The sequence below is a fragment of the Lathamus discolor genome, chromosome 14 (genome assembly GCF_037157495.1).
Source record: "Lathamus discolor isolate bLatDis1 chromosome 14, bLatDis1.hap1, whole genome shotgun sequence".
Taxonomy (NCBI): Eukaryota; Metazoa; Chordata; class Aves; order Psittaciformes; family Psittacidae; genus Lathamus; species Lathamus discolor.
In genome coordinates, this window is record NC_088897.1 from 10,130,848 (window position 1) to 10,152,000 (window position 21,153).

The 21,153-nt window shown below is 61.4% G+C and overlaps 5 protein-coding genes across 12 annotated transcripts; 2 read left to right on the forward strand and 3 right to left on the reverse strand.

Moving 5' to 3' along the window:
* Positions 1-2: 2 nt before the first annotated feature.
* On the reverse strand, positions 3-6,866 carry SARM1 (sterile alpha and TIR motif containing 1). Its single transcript, XM_065694815.1, has 9 exons — positions 6,140-6,866; positions 3,079-3,697; positions 2,686-2,898; positions 2,481-2,572; positions 1,774-2,009; positions 1,577-1,670; positions 955-1,144; positions 730-851; positions 3-230 (listed from the first exon to the last, which is right to left on the reverse strand). The coding sequence occupies exons 1-9, from the start codon at positions 6,592-6,594 to the stop codon at positions 101-103; spliced, it is 2,151 nt and encodes a 716-aa protein (XP_065550887.1). The 5' UTR covers positions 6,595-6,866; the 3' UTR covers positions 3-100.
* A 450-nt stretch (positions 6,867-7,316) lies between these two features.
* VTN (vitronectin) lies at positions 7,317-12,588 on the forward strand. Its single transcript, XM_065694819.1, has 10 exons — positions 7,317-7,403; positions 7,492-7,589; positions 9,264-9,412; positions 9,885-10,004; positions 10,285-10,635; positions 10,752-10,891; positions 11,113-11,269; positions 11,376-11,525; positions 12,007-12,279; positions 12,398-12,588. The coding sequence occupies exons 3-10, from the start codon at positions 9,352-9,354 to the stop codon at positions 12,514-12,516; spliced, it is 1,371 nt and encodes a 456-aa protein (XP_065550891.1). The 5' UTR covers positions 7,317-7,403; positions 7,492-7,589; positions 9,264-9,351; the 3' UTR covers positions 12,517-12,588.
* Positions 11,754-16,886, reverse strand: LOC136022012 (kinesin-like protein KIF12). Of its 2 annotated transcripts, XM_065694817.1 has the most exons (16): positions 16,735-16,886; positions 16,156-16,407; positions 15,957-16,078; positions 15,740-15,815; positions 15,488-15,622; positions 15,266-15,401; positions 14,996-15,087; positions 14,631-14,766; positions 14,433-14,551; positions 14,222-14,326; positions 13,857-14,146; positions 13,630-13,771; positions 13,471-13,545; positions 13,264-13,391; positions 13,025-13,164; positions 11,754-12,895 (listed from the first exon to the last, which is right to left on the reverse strand). In XM_065694817.1, the coding sequence occupies exons 3-16, from the start codon at positions 15,986-15,988 to the stop codon at positions 12,831-12,833; spliced, it is 1,671 nt and encodes a 556-aa protein (XP_065550889.1). In that variant the 5' UTR covers positions 15,989-16,078; positions 16,156-16,407; positions 16,735-16,886; the 3' UTR covers positions 11,754-12,830. The 2 variants fall into 2 exon arrangements, with proteins under 2 accessions (XP_065550889.1, XP_065550888.1); XM_065694816.1 differs by lacking the exon at positions 16,735-16,886 and having other exon boundaries at positions 16,156-16,702.
* Positions 12,688-19,514, forward strand: SEBOX (SEBOX homeobox). Of its 4 annotated transcripts, XM_065694824.1 has the most exons (8): positions 12,688-14,478; positions 14,983-15,226; positions 15,509-15,644; positions 16,009-17,440; positions 17,517-18,393; positions 18,711-18,952; positions 19,056-19,148; positions 19,246-19,514. In XM_065694824.1, exons 4-5 carry the CDS (start codon positions 17,180-17,182, stop codon positions 17,760-17,762), a joined length of 507 nt encoding a protein of 168 aa, XP_065550896.1. In that variant the 5' UTR covers positions 12,688-14,478; positions 14,983-15,226; positions 15,509-15,644; positions 16,009-17,179; the 3' UTR covers positions 17,763-18,393; positions 18,711-18,952; positions 19,056-19,148; positions 19,246-19,514. The 4 variants fall into 4 exon arrangements, with proteins under 4 accessions (XP_065550896.1, XP_065550895.1, XP_065550898.1 ...); XM_065694823.1 differs by having other exon boundaries at positions 18,711-19,148; XM_065694826.1 differs by lacking the exon at positions 19,056-19,148.
* TMEM199 (transmembrane protein 199) lies at positions 18,576-21,126 on the reverse strand. 4 transcript variants are annotated; one of them, XM_065694821.1, is made up of 6 exons: positions 20,889-21,124; positions 20,708-20,781; positions 20,536-20,625; positions 19,397-19,433; positions 19,056-19,132; positions 18,576-18,952 (listed from the first exon to the last, which is right to left on the reverse strand). In XM_065694821.1, exons 1-6 carry the CDS (start codon positions 21,058-21,060, stop codon positions 18,833-18,835), a joined length of 570 nt encoding a protein of 189 aa, XP_065550893.1. In that variant the 5' UTR covers positions 21,061-21,124; the 3' UTR covers positions 18,576-18,832. The 4 variants fall into 4 exon arrangements, 3 of the variants coding, with proteins under 3 accessions (XP_065550893.1, XP_065550892.1, XP_065550894.1); XM_065694820.1 differs by having other exon boundaries at positions 18,576-18,928; positions 19,020-19,132; positions 20,889-21,113; XR_010615975.1 differs by lacking the exon at positions 18,576-18,952 and having other exon boundaries at positions 19,072-19,132; positions 19,397-19,753; positions 20,889-21,126.
* Positions 21,127-21,153: the final 27 nt, after the last annotated feature.

Below are 21,153 nucleotides of genomic sequence, written 5' to 3' on the forward strand. Positions count from 1 at the left end.
CAGGGTATTAAGATAGGGAAAAATAGAGGGATAAATCTGGCCCCACATAAAAAGGGACCAGCTGGGGAGTCTCTGAGGGGCTGAGGCAGCTGTGCTGGCTCTAGGTCTGCCCCAGGGAGGACAAGCAGTCCAGGCCGTTCTCTGATCCGGCGGAGGAGTCCCGCGAGGAACGTCCCTGCAGAAAGCGGATGATTTTGTCGATTGTGGCTTCCTGGTACTCGTGGGACCACCTGAGATCGAGGGGAAAATTTGGGTTAATGTTTCCTTCATGTGAGATGCCACAGGATGGCTCAGTTCATCTGGGCCAGGAGCCAGGGAGCCCTTTCCTCCACGCCAGCTCTCTAGGAACCTCCATTTTCCTCCTGGAAAATGGAGGAGCACTGGATGCTGCTGGAAAGCCCCTTTGTGCCTGCCAGGCTGGTGGGCTATGAGCAGGTTGGGATGCCATCCCAGGGGAAGCAGGAGGTGAGAGGGGCTCAGGGGAGCTGTGGAACCTTCAGCATCACTCCTGCCTGGAGCTCTCAGCCATGGGAGCCCCAAGCACAAAACCAGAGAAGGGCTATGGTGGAGACCTTTGCTCCCTTCATGCAGTGGAGAACTCAAAGTGACTCAGCTCCCCTTTGGCCTGTTCTGCCCCTTTCATCTGTTTCTCCCTATTTCCTTGTGCTCTTTGCTACTGCTTATGCAAGCTGTTCTCTACCAGGTGTCAAGGAAAACCCATGTGCTTACTTGATACCATTAAATTTCAAGACAGCCCTCATGTCCTTGGGAAGTGTTTCTGGATCTGGCCACTCAAAATGGTCTGTAACAGGTACAATGTTCTTTCCAGAGTTCAGGGCTGTCACAATCTCCTGCAGGAACATACAAGTGCTCAGGCTATGACCTCTGTCAGCCCATCATGGGCCTTTTCCTGCTCCAACATCCACCAACCTCCCACATGATAGCATCTCCTACCTTGTGCACCCAGTCCTTACACTCAGGGTCTTCCATGCATTTATCCAGTGCGTTGGGTGAGAGGACCAGCACAAAATTCCTTGCACTCATGACACTCTGGATCAGTTTGTCCTCAAACTTCCCTGCCTCCAGCTTCTCCACATCGATGAACACACTGAAGCCGTGCAGCTGCAGGTGGACCTTCAGAAGGCTGGTGGCAAAAAGGAACAGCACCATGAGGAGAGCTACCGGGTTTCACACGCTCTCAGGCAAGCTGTGGTGAGACAGAGAAGCAGTGAATAGGCTCCCACAGAGAACAGCATGGTCCTTGAGATGCCAGCTGCCAGCCCAGCCTCCTTACAGGGGAGCTGGACATTAACTCCCTGCTGTGATCCCCTACAGCCCTATGAGCACAGCGTGAGAACAGGGTAAGTCAGTGTCAAAGAAGGACAGGGTGGCAGTGACAGGACTGGGAATTAGCCTGTCCACCATGCAGCGTATGGCACGTGCTGTCCCCGTTTGCACTGCAGCTTTTGGCAGCCTCTCCCTCCTCTGCATCCTGCAGCTTTCCCAGCTCCACACTTTCCCCACAGCTGATCACCAGCCTTCAGCCCAACACCATGTCCTTGCCTGCAGCACTCACCTGGCCAGCTGCGACCCCGTGCTCCTCCTGTAGCTGATAAATACATCAGTGCCATTGGATGTCGTTTGCAGCGTTATAGGGGAGTGAAGCATTTCTAGATAGAACAAACGGCACCCAGAAGTTAAACCCACCCAACAGCTCATCCCAAACAACCTTCCACACTCACCCCCACCCTTGAGCATCAGCAGGACCCTCACCCCTTGCAGCAGTGAGGATGCGGACGCGATGGAAGCCGGTGTTAATGTGACAGTCCTCTTGCAGCTGCTGCTCCGTCACCCGGTGCAGGAAGTTGCGGTTGATGCCGCATGTGAGCAGGTTGTAGGTGTACTGACGGAACTTGGGGTCGATGCTGCCCAGCCAGTCAGCCAGGTTGCTGTGGTCACACGTGGAATAGTTTGCAAAGGTCTTCAGCTCTGTCAGCTCCCGGAAAAACCTGGCAGAGAAACAAATGGAAGCATGGAGTGGGGAAAGGAGGCTGCTGGAGCAAGCAGGACTTAAGAGACGTTTGGTACCACATCTTCTTGTCTGCACAGGAGAGAGTGCAGCTGTGTGCCATGGTGAAGAGTGAGCCAAAGGAATAAGAAAGGAGGAAAGCTGTGTGACTGTTGGTCTTCAGGACACAGAGGTATGAGGGGCTCAGCTAAAGGAGAAGTTCAGGTAAATTCCAATCTTTCTGGGTAATTTGCAGGATCCCACCTCCCCTGTGCCATAAATAGTCTCTTCCCATCCCACACCTCTCCCCATTGCCAGAATCCCTTTGGGACTGCATACTGCACTGGAAAAGTCCTGGCAGGCCAGGATTTGCATTTTGAGGATCTCTGTTCTTGTCTTGGCAAGAAGGGAAAGACACAGACCTGTGGTGATGACCATGAAGGAGGCCAGCATGTGCTGGTGGCAGTCCTACCTTTTCCGAGTGATACTGGAGTCCATCCCCAAATCTTTCTGCAGCTCCTGCTCCGTCAGCCTCAGGAGAATGTCCCCATCCACCTGATGGTCCTGCCAAGAGAAATCCAGGCTGGAAAAGCTGCTGGGTGAGATGTTTACACCTCTGCTGTGAGATGGGGCAAAAGGGCCCATCCAGGTGTCCCTCCCCTGGCACACAGCCCTACCAGGAACCTCTGGCAATAACTGTTGAATCCGATTTGCTGCAGCCATGTCTGCACCTCACAGGCCTTCCAGTTGGGAACCGTGGGCAGGATGCGCCGAGGAACCTCCTCCCCTATCATGCGCAGCACCTTCTTGGCCAGGGAGGAGGTAGTGCTGCTGGTGGAGTAGCACACTATCCTCTTCAGGCTCTGAGTAGCCCCAATCTCACTGAAGATCTGGGGACACAAAAGGAGGACATAACACTTTGCTTTCCCTTCTGCTCCCCACAGCCTATGCTGGGCCAGCTGAGGACCAGAGTACTTGGGGAGGTCATAGGAGAGCAAAAGACACCAAGATGTAGTTGTGGCAACCCTTCCCTTCTGCATCTCCTTCCTTCAGGCCAACCTACCCTTTACCTTTGTTTTCTTCTGCCTGGTTTTGATGGCAGCCTCTGTGCAGAGGTAGAAGGCAGCGATGCACTGTGCTTCCATCCTCGAGCTGTCCAGCAAAGGTACCAGCCTCTGCAGGTCATCTGCCGTCCTCCCCTGGCTGTTGTCACTGCTGCCCAGCATCTCGGAGGCAAATTGCTCTGGATCCAGTGAGGCGATGAAGGGCTCCACCAGAGCCAACGTCCCCGACCGCTCCACCTCCTTCTCGATTTCCTTGTTGGTGGCCAGCACGGTGATGGCCAGGCACGCGTGCAGCCGGATCAGCTCATCATCTTTGGAGAACACCAGGGGGAAAAGCCACTCTGCTGTCCTCTTCTCAATCATCAGGCGCTGGTTGGCCTGCCCTCCATACATGGCACAGTTGGCCAAGGCCATGGCACAGTGCCGCAGCACGATGGGGTCCGTCCAGCGGCACCAGTACAGGATAGCATCCAGGCCTCCATCGGAGATGAGCTGGAAACAGGTCTCCTCGGTGTGTTTGAACATGTGCTCCAGGATACCAGAGATACTCTGTGCCAGCTGGGGAACATCCCTCTCCTTGGCTAAGTTCAGAATCACTCCCAAACCAATCCGAGCAATCCGGTCCCTGAAGGAAGGAGAAGCACAGGCAGGTGAGGGGCAGATGGCTGTGTAGGGACTGGGAGCAGTGACTGGCGTGTGAACTTGCTCATGCTTTGGTGGCATTTGCCCCATGAAAGCCAGGTGTTTCCTTGTGGGACACAGCTGCCAGATATGCTGTTGGATGTGATGCAGTGAGATCTGACAGGCTGGTGGCGGAAGAACCTGTCTGGGTCTGATAGAAGAGCTCCTAGTGAGACAGGACATGGGGTATGTAGCCCAGGACCACCACATCGGAGGCTCTCATGCTCGAGATAAGACATACATAGCAGTCAACAGCACGTGATAGGCAAATGCCAGGCTAGAAATAGATCTGCTTAGTCAGCTTTGCTGGGGGTGTGTGAGCTGCTTAATGTCTGGGGGTGAAAACTTGTTTGTCCCTAATTAGTGCTGTCCTCTGGCTGCTCCCCAGATGGATGCCAAGCCCAGGACAGGGGTTTCACACCTGTCTGAGCAACCACATAGAACTGGCCATGGGAGTCTGCCTGTCCTGCAATGACAGCATGTGGGAAACCTGTCCTGCACTCTCCTAGAAGAGGACAGCCAAGAGCCTGGGGCAGGCAGCTGGGGACCAGCAGCTGCTGCTCAGTCTTGGCTGGCCTTGGGAGTCCTCTGCTGTGAGAATGGTCTTAAAATGACACCTGAATGGGGCTGTGCCCTAAAAGTATACAGTGAGGAAAGGCGAAATGATGGGCTCTTTCCTGCCCTCCCTGAGCTTGCCAGGGCAGATCCATCTCAGCCCTTAGAGGGCTCCTTGGTGGAGCTGCTCCACTCCCAAGGCGCAAGCGCCGATGTGGATGTTCCATGCTGTGCTGCTCATGAGGACAGCAGCACATTCGGTCTCAGTGAAGGTGGGGTGAAGGCACGTCAGGCCCTCTGTGCTGGCAGGCAGGAAGAGCATTTCTGGGAAGCCTGTGGCCCACATGGCTCACGCTGACCTTGGGGTAGGTTTGGCAGCAAACACTATGGAGAGCTCTGGAAAAAAAAGGCCCCAGCCTGGGACTGGCTCCAAGCCTGGACTCAGCTCAGAGCTGGATGACAAACACAGCCCCAGCAGGTCACAGGATGGAGACAGGACTGGTCCAGCTCCCAGGAGAGCACTGCTGCTGCTGCTGCACACAGATGATGGGAGAGGCCTCTAAGCCAGAGACTTGGACCCTGAGGGGACCTTATACCTCCCTAACATCACTTAGAGGCTGATGGTGGGTCAGGCTGTGGAGAGTGAGGGTCTGGGAGCCCACTGCTACTCTGAGACTCTGGCCCATGAGCTGCTTCTGCAGCAGCAGCTGCTTTCTCTTGCCAGGAAGCTAAGTAAGTGCTGAATTCATACAATGCCAGTGATGTTTCCTGGGATTAATTCCACTCTAATGGACTTTCCTGATTTAGCTGTTGCTTCTTTTTGTCTGCCAGTGCATGCAGCGAGGTCCAGGCTGCAAGTCCACAACCTTACAGCTAGGCACATCAGCCAGGAAGCCGAGCAAGACCCCAAACTTTGGTCAGACTTTCTCCACACACACAAAAAGCCCTGGCTGGACTCGGGAGCATGGAGGGAGAGCCAGGCTGTCAGAGTCATGCGTTTTACCTGTGGGATACCAGGAGAGAAAGGACTGATCCTGACCCAGCTCATGGCAGGTACATGGCTTCTCTCTGGGACCAGCATGCTGCAGTGCAATGCTACCAGGGCATGTCAAACCAGGCATGGGGCAGAGGGAAGAGTTCATCTGTCGGGGACCTTGTGGGAGTGCATTTATATGTGTTGGATGTGCACATGCCCCCCTGTGCACACACTTGTACACAAGCTTCCACCCCACCTCTGCCAACACTTTGGCAGGGCCAGCCCAGTGCCTCTCATGTCTCCTAGGGAGCAGCACATGCATCTCCAGCCTCTGAGCTAGGGGCCATGGGCTGAGGGGCTCCAAGGGATGCTGACCCCCTCCTTATGGCCTCGGTCCAGCAGCAGGAAGTCTCTGGGAACTGGCTTTGTCCTCCTCTTCCTGCTGTGGTTATGGCTAAGGGGAAGTCGTGTCCCATCCTTTGGGTCAGATCCTCTGTGCCAGGCAAACTGACCCAGCTCAGCCACAAAGGATGTCTTGTGTAGGTGACCCCAGGCTGAGGGGGGCTCATGAGGACGCCCTGATCCTCACCAGCCATCCCTGAGATGGGGTTCACCCTCCTCACTCCAGTCAGAGAGGGATGTCGTTGCCTGGGTGTGACCAGCAAGTAGGGACCCCTCTGTGCGAAGACATGGATGGACATTGTAGGGAACAGAGGGGGTTTGATGCACCAGGAGCACCCAGAGCAGGGGAATTTAGGGGTTGTGGGTGGGATGGGTGGAGGAGATGCGGGACAGCAGGCAAGCCCACGGTGGGGAGGGCTATTGCTCTTTGCGGGCAGCTCTATGCAGACTCACCTATTTTCTGCCACAAGGATCTGCTCCAGGAGTTTTCCTGCCTGGCACTTGGTCTCCAGCTCCGCTGTGTACAGCAGGTTCAGCAGCAGGTCCAGGCCTCCCTCCAGGCGGATCACATCACACAGCACTTTGGCCACATCCCTCCCCAGTGTGGGCATCCCCCACGCTTCCTCCACCAGCTGGAACACCTCTGCGATGGCTCTGCTCAGCTCCGAGGGGCTGGCTGCCTGCTTGGCATGGGTGATGGCCCGGTGCAGGGCGGGCAGGATGCGGTCCAGGGCTGCCCGTACATCCGTGTTCACCCCGGGGGAGACCTCCCGGTGGTCCCTGGAGCTGCCAGCCCAGCTGCCAGCCTGGCTCACGCACTCTGGCACCTCCAGCCGCTCCGCACCCGACATGGTGAAGAACCGGCACAGTTTATAGAGGGAAACGAGCAGGGTGAGCACCATCGGCATCTCCTAGCACAGCATCCTCGCTCACCAGCTCGTCAGAGCCCCCCAGCAGGGCCACCACGCTCCTTGAGGGGACCCCAGGTGGCCGGAGGGGTGGCACGGGAGGCGGATGAAATAGGGCTGGGCTGCCGGCTCCTTCTCCCCTCCCTACCCAGGCTGGATGCGGAGCTGGAAGCGGTGGCTGGAGCCGCCTTCCCAGAGCCAGGCTCAGCATCCCCGGTCCTCAGGGGCTGATGTCACCCCGCGCAGGCGCCGCCTCTCCGAGGAGGGGCTCATGTCTGGGCAGCGGCATCCCCCTCCTCGCTGCAGATGCTCTGACATCCCCCCAGACCCTTCCTTCCACAGCCCTGCTGCCCAGCCGCAGCTCGGGCTTGTCCCTCTGTCCCCATGGCACATATCCCTCCCGTTGCCTAAGCTGCGGAGCCTGTGGTCATCTCCACAGCGGGCAGGGACCCCCACGGTGCTTTGACAGCAGGTCTCCATGACCCTGTGTGACTAGTGAAGGGGGCACAAAGTGGAAGTAAAGAACCAGGCACCTTGATGGCCACAGTGAGGTTGTGGCCATCCTGGCGCTGTGTTTTGAAGCCGTTTGTATCAGTGCAGGGGGTTAAATAGCTGCCTTTGCAGGGCGGAAATTCAGAGCAGCTCTTCTGGGTGGGCTCTGGATTTGCATGAGAAAACAAAGAGCAGGGGCAGCCTGGGCCCCTTTTATTTTCTTTTCCTTTTTCCAGGCCGGACGTGCTCAGGGCAGAAATGCTTTGGCCACTTCTTGCACTGGGAGGAGCAGCTTAAATCCTTGGCTTCAAAACCAGGTTGTTGCCAGCTCAGACTGAGCCTTAAATTCAAGTTGATGTTTTGATGCGACAGTCGCTTTTAATCCTCTCTGAACCCACCACACAGGGACAGGCAGAGGAAAGGGACATCAGCCCACAGCAAAGGATGGTAACCGAGGCGTCCTGAGCAGCACAGCACTGCAGGAGAGGCTCAGCACGGAACCAGTAAGGATTTTCCTGCTAAATTATTATTAAACAGGGGTAATTAAATTAAACGGGCTGTTGCAATGCAGCACAGCTGAGCGGTTTGCTGCCTTGGAGGAAGCTGCTCTCTGCGGGGGGCAGAACTCAAACCATTCCCTAAGGCTTGTCCTGACAAGCCCAGAGAGCTTTGCTTTGCTTTGCTTTGCTTTTAGTTTTACTCTGCTTTTTGGGAGGGATTTCCAGCACCAGCTCTGGGAATGGCAAGGGTTCCTGGGGGATCAGCCCCATTGCCTTGCTGGCTCTGCTCAGCCCTTGTGCTCCCCAGGGCCCCGTTACCCAAACCAGCCCTTCTTTTGGGGTCTCCTCCTGCCATGCTTTGAGCACCGCAGCCAGGGAAGGGCTCACCGTGTGAGCTGGTGGATGGGAGCCTGGAGCAGCTGAAGGAGCTTTGGCTCAGCCGATGAACCAAAGCAGCTCAGACACTGCCCAGCCCTTCTCCCCCCTGCAGCCTCCCCACAAGCCTGTGTCTGCTCAGGACTCTTTCCCTCCAGGCTGGATTCAACAGGGATGGGATGAAGATTTAGTGCAGTGCCGGGCTATTTGCACCCAGGGATGACACCAGCCCTGCCATAGCTGAGGCCAGGGGACAAGGACAGAGCTGCAGAAGTCCTGCCCCAACAGCCAGTGTCTGGTGGCTGCCCTCTTCTCACCAGGGCTTTCCACATGGAAATGCCTTTCTTGAAACCAAACCAAAGCTCTTCCCAGTAAGGGTGGGAGCAGCCAATGCTGGGAACTGCCTGTGTCCAAGCTGGCAGAGGTGAGGCCCCTGGAACAGCGAGTACCCTGCTCGGGTTCTTCTCTTCCCAAATCTTTCATCACTTATTCAAGCCCAGAGCTGCTCACAGGGCGGGATGGACGGGAAGGCGAGCCTCCTGCCGCAGCAGAAGCAGCCAGGGGCAGTATCTGTGTAGTGTCGTGTGTGTTTGCTCCTTGCCCTTGATTAAATAAACATCCCAGAGTTATCAGGAGCTGCCCAAAGATCTGAGTTGACATTAATTAGTAACCAAAAAGACGGGTTGGAAAGGGAACGATGGGAGCAAAATACACAGGATTTTGTTTGCGTACTGCAGTGAAAGTGCAGAGGGCTGCTGCTCTTCCTCCCTCCTTCCTGGCCGCTCACCTCTGGCCCCTGGTCCCTGCGCAGAGAGGTGGCATCTGCCCCATCCTGAGCTGCTGTACCTTGGGGCTCCCCAGATCTGCTCCCAGCCTTGCTGACACTAAGAAAGCCAGAATTCCAAGAGCAAGTCCTCTGAAATGGTGACATATGGAGCTTTTCCCTTTGTTCTCAGAGCATCGCTCCCCATCCCCTCTCATTATGGTTTTTGTCTTGCCAAGGCCAGGCTGGGAAATGGCCTCCCCTTGAGTTGGCGCTTTAACACCACAAGGTTTGCTCTGAAATAAGCATGGCAGCGCCTTAAGACTGGTTCCTGGCTCTAGCCTGCTGCCCTCCCCTGTTCTCTGAACCAGTGCTTGTGTCCAGGCTGGGAAGAAGCTGCCTGCACACATGGGAAGCCCTGTTCCCCCTCAAACATACCCAGCTCATTATGGACTGCAGGGGATGCTGGGTGGGAGAATGTCTCTGCCCCTTTTCCCCTGCTCTGACCTTGGCCTGTTTGCTTTCTTCCACTGGGGCAGGCTGAGCAAACAGCGGCTGCCGGGGCCCCGGCTGCAGCCACGCTCCAGCCTGCACAGTCACAGGAGGGCTGCGCTCCCGCCCAGCAGGATGAGGCTGCTCTTCCCTGCCCTTGTGCTGGCCCTGCTCGCTGCTGCCCGTGCTGCTGAAGGTGAGCCAGCCCCAAACCGTGTCCTTTCCCCTTGCAGGGTGGGGATGGAGTGTCTGTGGCTCCTGGGCTGATGCAGGGGCTGGGGAGCCTGGGCAGGGTGGGGAGACAATCAGGTAGTGGCCATGGCCACTGGCCATGTTGGCAACACCTTGCGGGAAGGTACAAAGGCAAAACATGGGTATCAGTGGTGCCTGGGCAAATCCCTGGTCATCCTACTGCTGGATTGCCAGCGTGGAGCTGGGGCCTTGGCACAGCCTGGTCCATGGCTGCCATCCCAGCAGGACCTGGGATGGAAGCAGGGTGAGGTGCTGCTGTAGACCCCGGTGATGGGGTTGACCATGAAGAAGTGGGAATCTCCCCAGCTGGGATGTGTTTGTGTTTGCTTTGACCCCCGGAGCTGGGCTGGAGGGGGAGACACTGGCCACACTGCCCATCCTTTGTTACTCCTTCTGTGCTGGGGTGGCTTTTGCAGACTCCTGTGTTGGCCACTGTGATGATGGCTTCGATGCGAAGCGCAAGTGCCAGTGTGACACCCTCTGCGTGTACTACCAGAGCTGCTGCAGTGACTACTCCACCGCCTGCAAAGCCAAAGGTACTGGTCCTGTGGCGCCGTCCCAGCCAGGGAAGGGGGTGGTTGTGGATGCCCAACAACAGTGGGGGATCAGAGGGGTCCATGGTGGGTCAGCTCTGCACCTACCAAGTCCTCAGGGTGAGGTCTGTGCCAGGATTTGGTGCTGCAGCACCAAGGGGTTTCAGCAGCTGCACTGTGGGGTCCTTGCAAACCCATATTGCCTGGGAGCAAGCAGCTCCTGCACCCCAATCCCATGGGAGACACCCAGGGCTCTCTGGAACCAACCTGCTCCCTCCCACAGTGACCCGGGGAGACGTGTTTGCCTTGCCGGAGGATGACTACCTCGACTACAACTTCACCATCGACTTGGGCACAACAGAAGGCACCAGGGCAGCCCCCACAGAGCTGCCCACAGAGCTGCCCACAGAGCTGCCCACAGAGCTGCCCACAGAGCTACCCACATCCCTTCCTCCGGAACAGCCCACACTGGAGAGCAAACCAGACCCCAAGGAGACAGTGACTGAGGTGCCCAGCACCACGCTGGATGGGTTTGGGGAGCTGGAGCCTGTGGAGGAGCCCGAGGAGCTGTGCAGCAGGAAACCTTTTGATGCCTTCACTGACCTGAAGAATGGTTCCCTTTATGCTTTCCGAGGTATCCTGGGGACATTTCCTGGGCGTATGGGACATGCTGCTCTGTGGTCTGACACTGCCAGACCACACTGGTGGCTGAGGTCCCTCCTGCTGCTCCCACCGCCCCTCTCTCCCTAGGGAAGTACTTCTATGAGCTGGATGAGAACAGTGTGCGGCAAGGCTACCCCAAGCTCATCAGCGACGTCTGGGGCATTGAGGGCCCCATTGATGCAGCCTTCACCCGCATCAACTGCCAGGGCAAGACTTACCTGTTCAAGGTGGGCAAGAGCCTGGCTGTAGGGCTGGGGGTGCTGGTGGAGGGGCTGATACAGCTTCCCGACCCACCTGTCCATGCACACCCACATAGTGGCTGCCAGATATACCCATATCCTGGGCGCCAGGCAGCCACAGCCTCATGATGGGGCTTCCCAGCTTCTAGTCACACCCTGGTGCTGCACCGAGCCCCTTGACTCCCCTACCTCTGTCCTGCACCCCCCAGGGCAGCCAGTACTGGCGCTTTGACGATGGAGTCCTGGACCCTGAGTACCCTCGCGACATCTCTGAGGGTTTTGAAGGCATCCCGAACAACATCGACGCGGCCTTCGCCCTCCCTGCCCACAGCTACCACGGCAATGAGAGAGTCTACTTCTTCAAGGGTAAGGGGCACAGTGTGGCGGCAGTGGGCACGGGCAGGACACTATCTAGCTCCTGCTCCCTCTCAAGGGTGTGTTCCCCACTAATGCCCTGCACATCCTCTCCTAGACAAGTACTACTGGTCCTATGACTTTGCCAACCAGCCCACACAGGCTGACTGTGAGAAGTCCTCCCCCTCCACCGTGTTCAACCACTACGCCTTCATGAACCGGGACAGCTGGGAGGACGTCTTCCAGATCCTCTTTGGCAGCAGGATGAGTAAGGGCTGGGCCTACACTGACAGAGCACAGGGGGTGCAGGTACCCAGGGAGGGAGCTATGCCTGGGGCATGAGCAAGCTGGATGAGCTGTTGTGCTGGGCAGGAGCCCAGGCTATGGACAGGAGCCCCGCCCCAGGCCACAGCTTCATCTCCCACAGCACCCAAATCTCTGCAGCTCTTATGCCCCACACTATCAAACCCATCACCAGCCATCTCACACCACGATGTCACTGCTGGGGTCTGTTTATTCCCACTGGAGCTGGAGATGCCTTAGGAAAACCCCAGCCCTGGGCAAGGGAAATGAAAGATGGGAAGGAGGAGGAGAAAGGGGTTCAGCAGCACAGGGCTGACCCCATCTCTGTCTGTCCTTTGTCTGATCATGATGCCATCCAAGCTGGGATCCTTTGGAGCACCCCTGTGGCTCTGGGCTCAGCTCCCCCTGCTGCTGCTGTTCTCACTCATCCTGTGGCTCTCTTGCAGCCGGGGCGAGCAGCCCGCGGTACATCAGCAGGGACTGGCGGGGGGTGCCGAGCCGGCTGGATGCTGCCATGGCCGGCAGGATCTACGTGGCCTCGCAGCAGCCCCGCAGGAGGAAGTCTCGCCGCCAGCGCAAGAGGTACAAGAGCCACCGCTCACTGAATCTGGGCTTCTGGAGCTGGCTGCACAACGACTCCGACTCTGCGGGGATTGAAAGCGACTGGCTGTCGGGCTCCAAGTGCGAGACCCTCCAGAGCGTCTACTTCTTTGTCGGAGGTGAGTCTGGGCCAGCAGGAGCTCCAGGGCTGCTGCCACATCCCTGAGTTCTGGGTTGCAATGGGAAGGTGCCCAGGGCTGGCAGAGAGCCCTGACTGCCGTCTCCCCTTCCTCCCAGACAAGTACTACCGTGTCAACCTGCGCACCAAGCGCGTGGACCTGGTGCAGCCTCGCTACCCACGCTCCATCGCCCAGTACTGGCTGGACTGCCCGCAGCCCGGGGAGGAGAGCACCTGAGTGGGCTGCACCAGAGCCACCAGCAGCACAGCCCCTAGATAGACAAATAAACTGAGTGCTGTGCAGGCTGGAGAGCTCTGTCTGTCATCCATGCATCCCTTCATCCGTCCATCCCTCCCTCCATCCATCCATCCATCCCTTCATCTGTCCATCCATCCCTCCCTCCATCCATCCATCCATCCCTTCATCCATCCATCCGGTCAGTGGTCTGTGCGGTCCTTGTCCCTGAAGGCTGTGGTTGTCCTCCCATGTCTAATAACTGCCTGTTGGCTGTGCCAGATCCCTGCTGCCAGCCCTGCCCGTGTCTGTGCTGCTCAGATCTGCTCCACCAGCCAGTCCAGTGCCTCTTCCAACTGGAGGAGAGGGACGGTGCCAGCGGCTGCCAGACAGGAGACAGCAGGGTCAGGTTTGCAGCATCCCCATGTCCACAGCCCCACACATGAGTGGCTGGGTTTGGGATGGGTGCTCATCCCCAGGGGACCTGGCCTCCCCCCACTGCCCTGCTCACCTCTGGGCTCTGGCAATCCGGGCCATGGCGGTGCCGAAGGGATGACCCTTCCCTCGGGGCTGGGACAGTGCTCGGGGCCTGGCAGCTCCTGGGGCAGCGGGTGCCGATGGGAAAAGCTCCTGCTCCTGCCCCGGCTCCTGCTGTGAGGACACATGAACAAACCCTGCTCGTGCCCCACCACCCCCTGGAAGCCCAGGGAGCTTCCGAGCTGCACGATGCCCACAGGCCCCGGCTCTCACCGCTTCCCCTGGGGTGGCTGGGGAGCCTGATGGGAGCTGGGCAGAGCCGTGTCCTCCTGGCCTGGTGGCAGAGCACTGGTGCCTCCTTCAGGGGGCACCGGCTGCAGTGTGGGGAGCCCTGGCAGTGCCTGGAGGGTGAGCAGAGTGGTCAGGCTGTGCTGTGCTGTGCTCTGCCACCTCCTTCCAAATTGAGCCCCGGGGCCGTACCTGGGACACGAGGGTATCAGCCAGCCCAGGGCAGCACTGGGGGCAGCTGCGGTGGCTGGAGGCAGGAGGCAGCTTCTGCAAGAGGGTTTAGCAGAGGGGTGGCTGATTTGGGCACCCACATGAGGATGCCCATGGAGCCCAGGGTCCCCCCACGCTCACCGGCAGCCGGGGCCTCGTGGGGTGGCCAGGAGGGACATGAGGGGTGCAGGCGCTCTGCAGCGGGGGCTGGGTGTCACAGGAGCTGCGGGTGGCTCTGCAGGATGGGACATCACCACCGGGGTATGGGGAGAGCCGGGGCTGGCTGGGGAGCAGTGAGGGAGCAGGGCAGGGCATTGGCAGCCCCCAAGCCTCAGTCCTGCTCATGGGTCCTGTGTGTCCCCCCATACCTTTGCTGCTCATTCTCCACCACAAAGTCCCTCAGGAGGCCGTAGAGGCTGGGCCAGGCTGGGGCTCCCTCCGATGGGAGCTGCCCTTCCAGAGAGGACTGATGCAGCCCTGTGGGGCCAAACCTGCCTCCCAAGCCTGGCCAAGTCCCCGTCGTTGTTGGGGTTCCCAGGACCTCCATGCTCCTCATGGGTGCCCTGGGCAGGCCCAGCTGCTGGCGCAGGGAGAGGTTTTCCAGCTGCAGGGCATGGATTTCTTCCTCCAAGCTTTGCAGCACCTTCTCCCGGGATACCTGGGAGCACAAGGAGGTGGTTCAGAGGGATCCCAGCAGTGGCACAGAGCACCCTGCCCACAGCCCCTGCTGTACCCTGTTGGCCAGGGGCCTGGTGGTGACCCTCCGTGCCCGGCTGGCGTAGTGCAGCGTGCTCAGTGTCTCTGAGAGGCAGCGTGAGGATGGGGAGATGCAGGCGACCTGTAGATGGATGAGGAAGAGCTGCAGGTTTCCTGCCTGCCAGGAGGTCACCGGTTCCCCTCCAGCCTTCTCCTCCATGGGGTGAGACCCCTGCCCAGCCACCTACCATCAGGGTGACCCCGGAGCCGCCCAGGGATCGAGCCAGCAGCCGGGTGAGTTTGCTGTCCCGGTAGGGAACGTGCGTCCGCTTCCCGCGGGGTTTGGCCAACATGGAGATGCAGTGTCCTGTGGGGGGTGAGCCCCAGGGACTGCAACAGGGCTCTAATGGGGGCCAGCAGCTCATGGGGGGGCCCCCAGTTCTTACCCAGTGCCAGCAGGCTGCGGTTGATGTTGTTGGCCTCCACAGAGAGCTCCCCGCTGGAGCCCGTCTCCTTCACCCGCTCGCTGCCGGCCAGGTCCACGAAGCACAGGGTGCCCTGCCTGCTGGGGCAGGCGCTGGCCTGGCGCACCCATGGTGGGGTGATGCTTTGGCCACCCTCAGCCTGTTCCTATCGCCCATAGCAGTGTCCCAGCCCCTGGATCTGGCTCCCTGCTGCTCGTCCCACCAGCACCAACAATCCTTGGGGAGAAGGATATGCCCCCCCTCCACCCCCCCCCGGGGCTGTTTGTACCCCCTCAAAGAGCCCTGTCCCCCCCATGCCCTCCCCCTGGAGCAGGACACGAGCTCACGTTCCGGCTGCGGATGTGGATGGTCAGAAGAGCGTGGCTGCGGCTCGAGTGCCTGTTGAGGGCATGTGCTGAGGTCCTTCTCCTTTGGGATCCTGCCGAGGGGGGATTGAGAGCTGCTGCCCACCCCCTGCCCAACAGGACCCTGCCTGGGCTCTGCAGCCCCTCTTGGCTGCCACCAGAGCCCCACCAGCCCTGGAGATGGTCTGCAGGGGCTGAGCCTCCCCATACCAGGTATGACCCCTCTATGGCCCAGCGCCCATGGCTCAGCACCTTGCAGGAGCAGGCTGGCAATGGCCTCCAGGCTCTCGAAGTCCACACTGAGCTGGTTCTCCACATAGAAACCACGGGTTTTGCTCCACCGCAGGGGCAGGGTGCATGGGGGCCCTGGGCTCAGCAGGTCCCGGATCTAGGGAGGGGGGTACGGCAGAGGGGAGGCACTGGGGACACGGGGTGCCAGTGGTGCTGGTCTGGGTTGGCTGGGCAGGCACCTACCTGTTCATTGTATATCTCCAGGTAGGAGGCACTGAGAGCCAGGTCAGAGCCGCGGCTCCGGCTCTGCTCCAGGAGGCAGGCGAAGGACCTCTGCATCAGCCCCAGCAGGGCCGGGGATGCTGGGTGGGTCTCACCCTGTGGAGATGCCAGGCTGGAGGTGAGTGGTCACCCTGCATTGGGCACCCATGGCCGGGTGAGAAGAGCCCATCCCACCACCATGATCCGCTCAGTCTGGGGGGGACAGCGCTGTACCTGGCCGAGGGGGCCCATCAGGGTGTAGGTCTTCCCCGAGCCCGTCTGCCCGAAGGCAAAGACAGTGCAGGAGAAGCTGTGGGAGATGCCGAGCCTCAGGCATGGCCCCAGGCGGTGGCACAGGGATGCCACCTCCCGGCACGGCCCTGGCACTGCAGGCCCGCCCGTGTGGGGTGGGCGGAGGGTTGGGGTCCGTGCGGGGCTCCTGGGGACTCACCCATCTATCGCCAGCTCCACCAACTGCCTCATCCCGCTGCCTTCGAACACAGCCTCCTGCGAGTCGCCGGCGTCAAACACGGCGCTGAACCCGAAGGTGGCATCTTGCCGGGCTGCACTCACCTGGGCACGGGGACAGCGGGGTTCAGGGGGGGCCGCAGCCCCCCACGGCCCGTCCCTAGCAGGGAGGTGGCGCTTACATGGACGGTGCCGTCGCCGAGGCTGTGCACAACTCGCCGGTCCCCTCGCCGCCTCTCCGAGCAGGTCAGTGGCCGGACCCTGATGGTGTGTGTGGGGTGGATGGGTCCATGGGGACCCCCGCTGTGCCCGTGCCCTGGGCAGGAGGGTCCCCGATGTGTGCCCAAGCCCTTTGTGTCCCCCCTTACCTCAGCACCACTCTCAGACGCGTCTCTTTGCCCACCGCGGGGTCCCCCCGCTCCTCTCCAGGGCTCCTTTGGGAACAGAGGGCAGCGGGGTGGTGGGTGCCCCCCAGGCGGGGGGGGAATGCCCATGGGCATCCCTGGGGACAGGGTAGGTGGGGAGCCAGGGTCGTGCCGTGCTCCCCCTCCCCACTGCGCCCTAGGGCCTGGCAGGGGATGCAGTGAAACATCCCCGTGTCCCTGCAGAGGGACCACCCTGTCCCTCCCCAGCCTTCATGGGGTGCGGGTCCCTCGCTGCCTGCCCAGGCGGCTGCTTCAGCACTGCCCACGCCCTGCCGGCTGCAGGACCCAGAGGCCTCGGTCCCTTCGGTTCCCTCCGTGCCCCCCCCCTCGACTTACGGTCTCCCCTGGCCCCGGGGGAGCGTTTTGGGCCGTGTTCCCGGCCGGGGCTCCCGGCCCTGCTCCCCCGCCGCCTCCATTCGCCCCTGGCTCGGGGTCTCCGGCCGCTCCCGGCCGCCGCCGGCCAGCGCGGGCTGCCCCGCACAACCGGCACCACCGCTCCGGTTAAACATTGACCGGGGCCAGCCCCGCGGGAGAGCGGCCCCCGCGGCGGGGGGCGAGGCGGGGGGGCGGCACCGGCACCGGCTGCCCCCGAGCCCTGGGATGCTCTCGGAGCCCACAGTGCCCCGCCGGGGGGGACACAGCAGCGCGGGCGGCGGTGGGGTCACCGGTCCCCGAGGGCGGATAAGGGGGGGGGGCAGCGCCGCCCGCTCGGGGCGGTCCCAGCCCGTCGAGGGGGGATAAAAGCTGGGTCGGCGGCGGGGGCCCGGGGGAGCCGGGCAGGATGAGCGCGGCCCCGGGCACCTCCCGCGCCCCGCAGTCGCTGCTCCGCTTCCCCGGCGGGGCGGGAGGACCGGGCGGCAGCCGAGCCCCGGGGCCCTGCCCCTGCCCCTGCCCGGGGGGCCCGCGCAAGCGGCGGCGGACCACGTTCAGCCGGGGGCAGCTCTCGGAGCTGGAGCGGGCCTTCGCCGCCGTGCCCTACCCGGACATCGCCACCCGGGAGCGCCTGGCCGAGCTCACGCAGCTGCCCGAGGCCAAGATCCAGGTGAGCGCGGACGAGGCCCCCCTTTGGCCCCGGGGCCGCCCCGTCGGTGTCTCATGGTCCCGTGTCCCCATCCCAGGTCTGGTTCCAGAACCGCCGCGCCCGCAGGATCCGCAGCGCCAAACCGGAGCCACCGCCGCAGCCTCCAGCAGCGCCCGCGGAGCGGGGTCCCTCCACAGCACCCCTCGACGGCACCGGCCCGGGCCCGGCCCCTAGCGCGCCTCCACCGGGAGCCCGCAGCCCCGCTCCGGGCCTCCCCACCTCGCTGGGCTCCATCTCTGACCTCATCTACAGCGCGGCCATCACCAACCTGGGCGAGCCATAGCCGCGATGGGGACCCCCCCGGCCCCGCGGGTCCCCGGCTCAGCGCCACTTTCATTGGGGTGTGGAATTACTGCCGGTCCCGAGGATGTCATCTCATATCCCAACTGCCGGAGCCCCGCGGCGGGGCCAAGCCCCATCAGCCCCCTAATGCCGACTAATCTTTTGGATGACAATACCTTAATCTGGGGCCGCTTCCAGGGCTGATTGCGGCGCGGCCGCCCCTAATCCGCGGGCACGTTCCCAGGTGCCGGCAGATCCCCCGTATCGGATATTAAAGCGTGTTTGCAGCGGGGCTTAGCTGCCATCAGAGCATTAATCACCGTGTCTGGCCCTGGCAGGATGCCCGCATGGTGCCCACATCCTCGGGGGGTCCCCTCCCCAGTGTGGGTGCACTGAGCTGGCTCCTTTCCCTGCCCCACGGCCACTGAGAACCCCTTGGGCTCGGTGTGGAGGTGCCACCATTCCCTACCCACAGAAGCTGGGATCCTTTGGCAGTCCATGCATCCCTCATCCTGCTCCCGGAGGGCTGGGAGATGTGGCAGCCCCAGTGTGGGGACATGGAGCTGTCCCCAAGCCCGTCACCATCATCCTCCTGAACTGCTCGAGTGGATGGGATAAGGGCTCATCCCCAAGTACGAGCCGGGTTGGGTGGAGGGATGCTCTCCTGAGAGCGGTGAGGGGACGTTCCAGCAGGAGCTGGAGTGGGATGTGGGACGCGGAGGGCGAGGGAAGATCCATAGCTCTCTGTGGTGCCTCCTAGATGCCAGGTCAGCATTCCTGCAGCACCAGCACCTCCAGTGAGGCAGGAAGCGGGTTAAAAACACTGTCATTTATTTATTTCCACGTTAAAAGGAGCCAGCAGGAGCAGGAGAACAGTGGGAGCTAAACCCCTCTTTGCGCTGGGTTACCACAGTCCACCCACATCCCCTCCTCTGTCCCACCGCTGCAGGCTCGCTGCTCCAGGATCCGGGACTGAGGGACGCAGCAGGCTCTGCAGGCAGCACGTACAGGCAGGGGAAGCAAACCTGCCCCGAACTCACGACTCCAGGGGAGGACCGGAGCTCGCAGCGCTCAGAGTTTCCCAAGGTCCCCTTCCAGGGTCCGCACCATCACGTACAGCTCGGCCAGGCCAACCACGGAGGCCACGATGACCGCGGACAGGACGCGCTGGGGACACGGACAGAGAACAAGGTGATGCTGCGTGCGCGAGCGCGGGGCCGGCACGGAGCAGACGGGGCGCGCGCCGGGGCTCACTCACCGCCGCCGTCTCTGCGAACACGTACTGGCTGCCCAGGTACGTGCAGGCGAAGGCGGCCGCCACCGTCACCAGGAAGTTGAAGATGGTGATGACGACGGCTCTAACGGAGCGAACTGCGGGCAAGAGACGGTGGGAATGGGGAGTGGGGCGGGGGGGGAGCCGAGATCCCGCTAACGGGGGCTCCTGCGGGAATACGGGAGGATTCAGAGGCTTTGTGCATCCCCAGATCGTTACAGGGACAGCCAAGAGGCTGCTCCTTTGCTCGAGGAACACTTCCCTGCAGTAAGAAACCGGCCAGGGCGATACCGGAGAGGGCAGGGCTGCGTGATGCCAGCAGCAGGGCCTGACCTGCAGGAGCCCCCATCAGCAGCACTCACCTTGCCTCCCGAATTCAGCCAAGGACCCGTTCGTCTCCTAAAGGATTAAACCAACCCACGATCAGCTGTGTTTTAACGGTAACCATGGAATAAAGCTGCCCCACCGCCCTGTCTGTAACACTCAGCGTCCCGAGAGCCGCGCTGTGGGATCTGGCTCAGGAACGTTTCTCATCCAAGTGCTTTCCAGAGCGTGTTTTCCTGCCTGTGGGCTCCCTGCTGCAGGTTTGGCTTTAACGGAGACACTGCAGGGTCTGGCCTTGTCACCATGTCCATGCCTCCGGGAAGAGCCAAGTGTTGTAAAGCTCCACACACTCTGTGCTGACCTGGACATGGTGACACGGTTCTGAACACCAGATCCTGGGGGGGAGGCAGGGAAGAGTGGGATGAGCCCACGGGATACGCTCTTCTGCTTCCCTGCTATTTGAGAGGAACGCTGCTGGCATTGCTGCCCGGCTCTGCTAAAGCTGCTCTGGTTCATGGATCATAGAATCATGGAATGGTTTGGGTTGGAAAGGACCTCAAAGCTCCTCCAGCTCCAACCCCTGCCACGGGCAGGGACCCCTTCCACTGGAGCAGCTTGCTCCAAGCCCCTGTGTCCAACCTGGCCTTGAGCACTGCCAGGGATGGGGCAGCCACAGCTTCTCCGGGCACCCTGTGCCAGCGCCTCAGCACCCTCACAGGGAAGAGCTCCTGCCTAAGAGCTCATCCCAGTCTCCCCTCGGGCAGGTTAAAGCCATTCCCCTTGGCCTGTCCCTACACCCCTTGTCCAAAGCCCCTCTCCAGGTTTCCTGCAGCCCCTTCAGGCACCGGGAGCAAAGCAGCTCTTCCCATAAGGATTAACACACCAGCAGGACCCTTCACCCTGCTCATCCAACTTTTACCTCAGCATGAACCATCTCCTTTTAAACTACAACGAACACGGAACCATTCAAAGGCAGCACCAATGCTCCCGGTGGCACACTTCCTGCACGTTCCTCACCCCCAGCCCCAAACCCGGGCTCTCTGTCACAAAGAGCTGTCCCCAGAGCCAGCACCTCCACGGCCCCATCCCAACAGCCTGGTCCAGCCTGTGCCGCCCCGCTCCGCCGGGTCCTAGTGCCCCGCACTCCCTCCGGGGGCCCTGCTCCCTCCCGGCTCACCCTGCCGGTGACATCGCGGGTCATCCGCCGGTACTCCTCGTTGGCCAGCCGGGCCTTGATCCGCTCCAGCCGCGCCACCAGCTCCGGGTTCTGCGGGCAGAGAAGGGCAGAGCCCCGCGAGCACCGGCACCACCGCCGCGCTCACGCCCCGCCCGCCCCGGCCCTCACGTACCCGCGGCGGCACCGGCACCTCGGGCAGGTGGATCTCGCTGCCCTCCAGCAGCTCGTGTAGGCGCAGCGGGGACCCTGCGGGGCGGACAGCCCGGTTACCGGCGGTGCAGTCAGACCGGTTACCGGCGGTACGGACAGCCCGGTTACCGGCGGAGGGGGGGGTTCGTGCAGCGCGGCCTAACCTGCGTCCCGCAGCGCGGCGTGCAGGCTCCGCAGCAGGCGGAAGGGCACCAGGGAGCCCTCGGAGGCCAGCGCGGCGCGGAGCTCGTCCCGCAGCGCCCGGGGCAGCGCCGCCAGCTCCGGGCCCTCCGCCGCCCGCCGCAGCCGCGGCCCGGCCCGCACGGCCGACGCCATCTTGTCCCCGCCGTTCCCCGGGCAACGCGGGGCAGCAACCACAGAGGCGCCGCGCTAGAGCGGGGCCTGCCGGGAAACGGAGGGCAGAGAGGA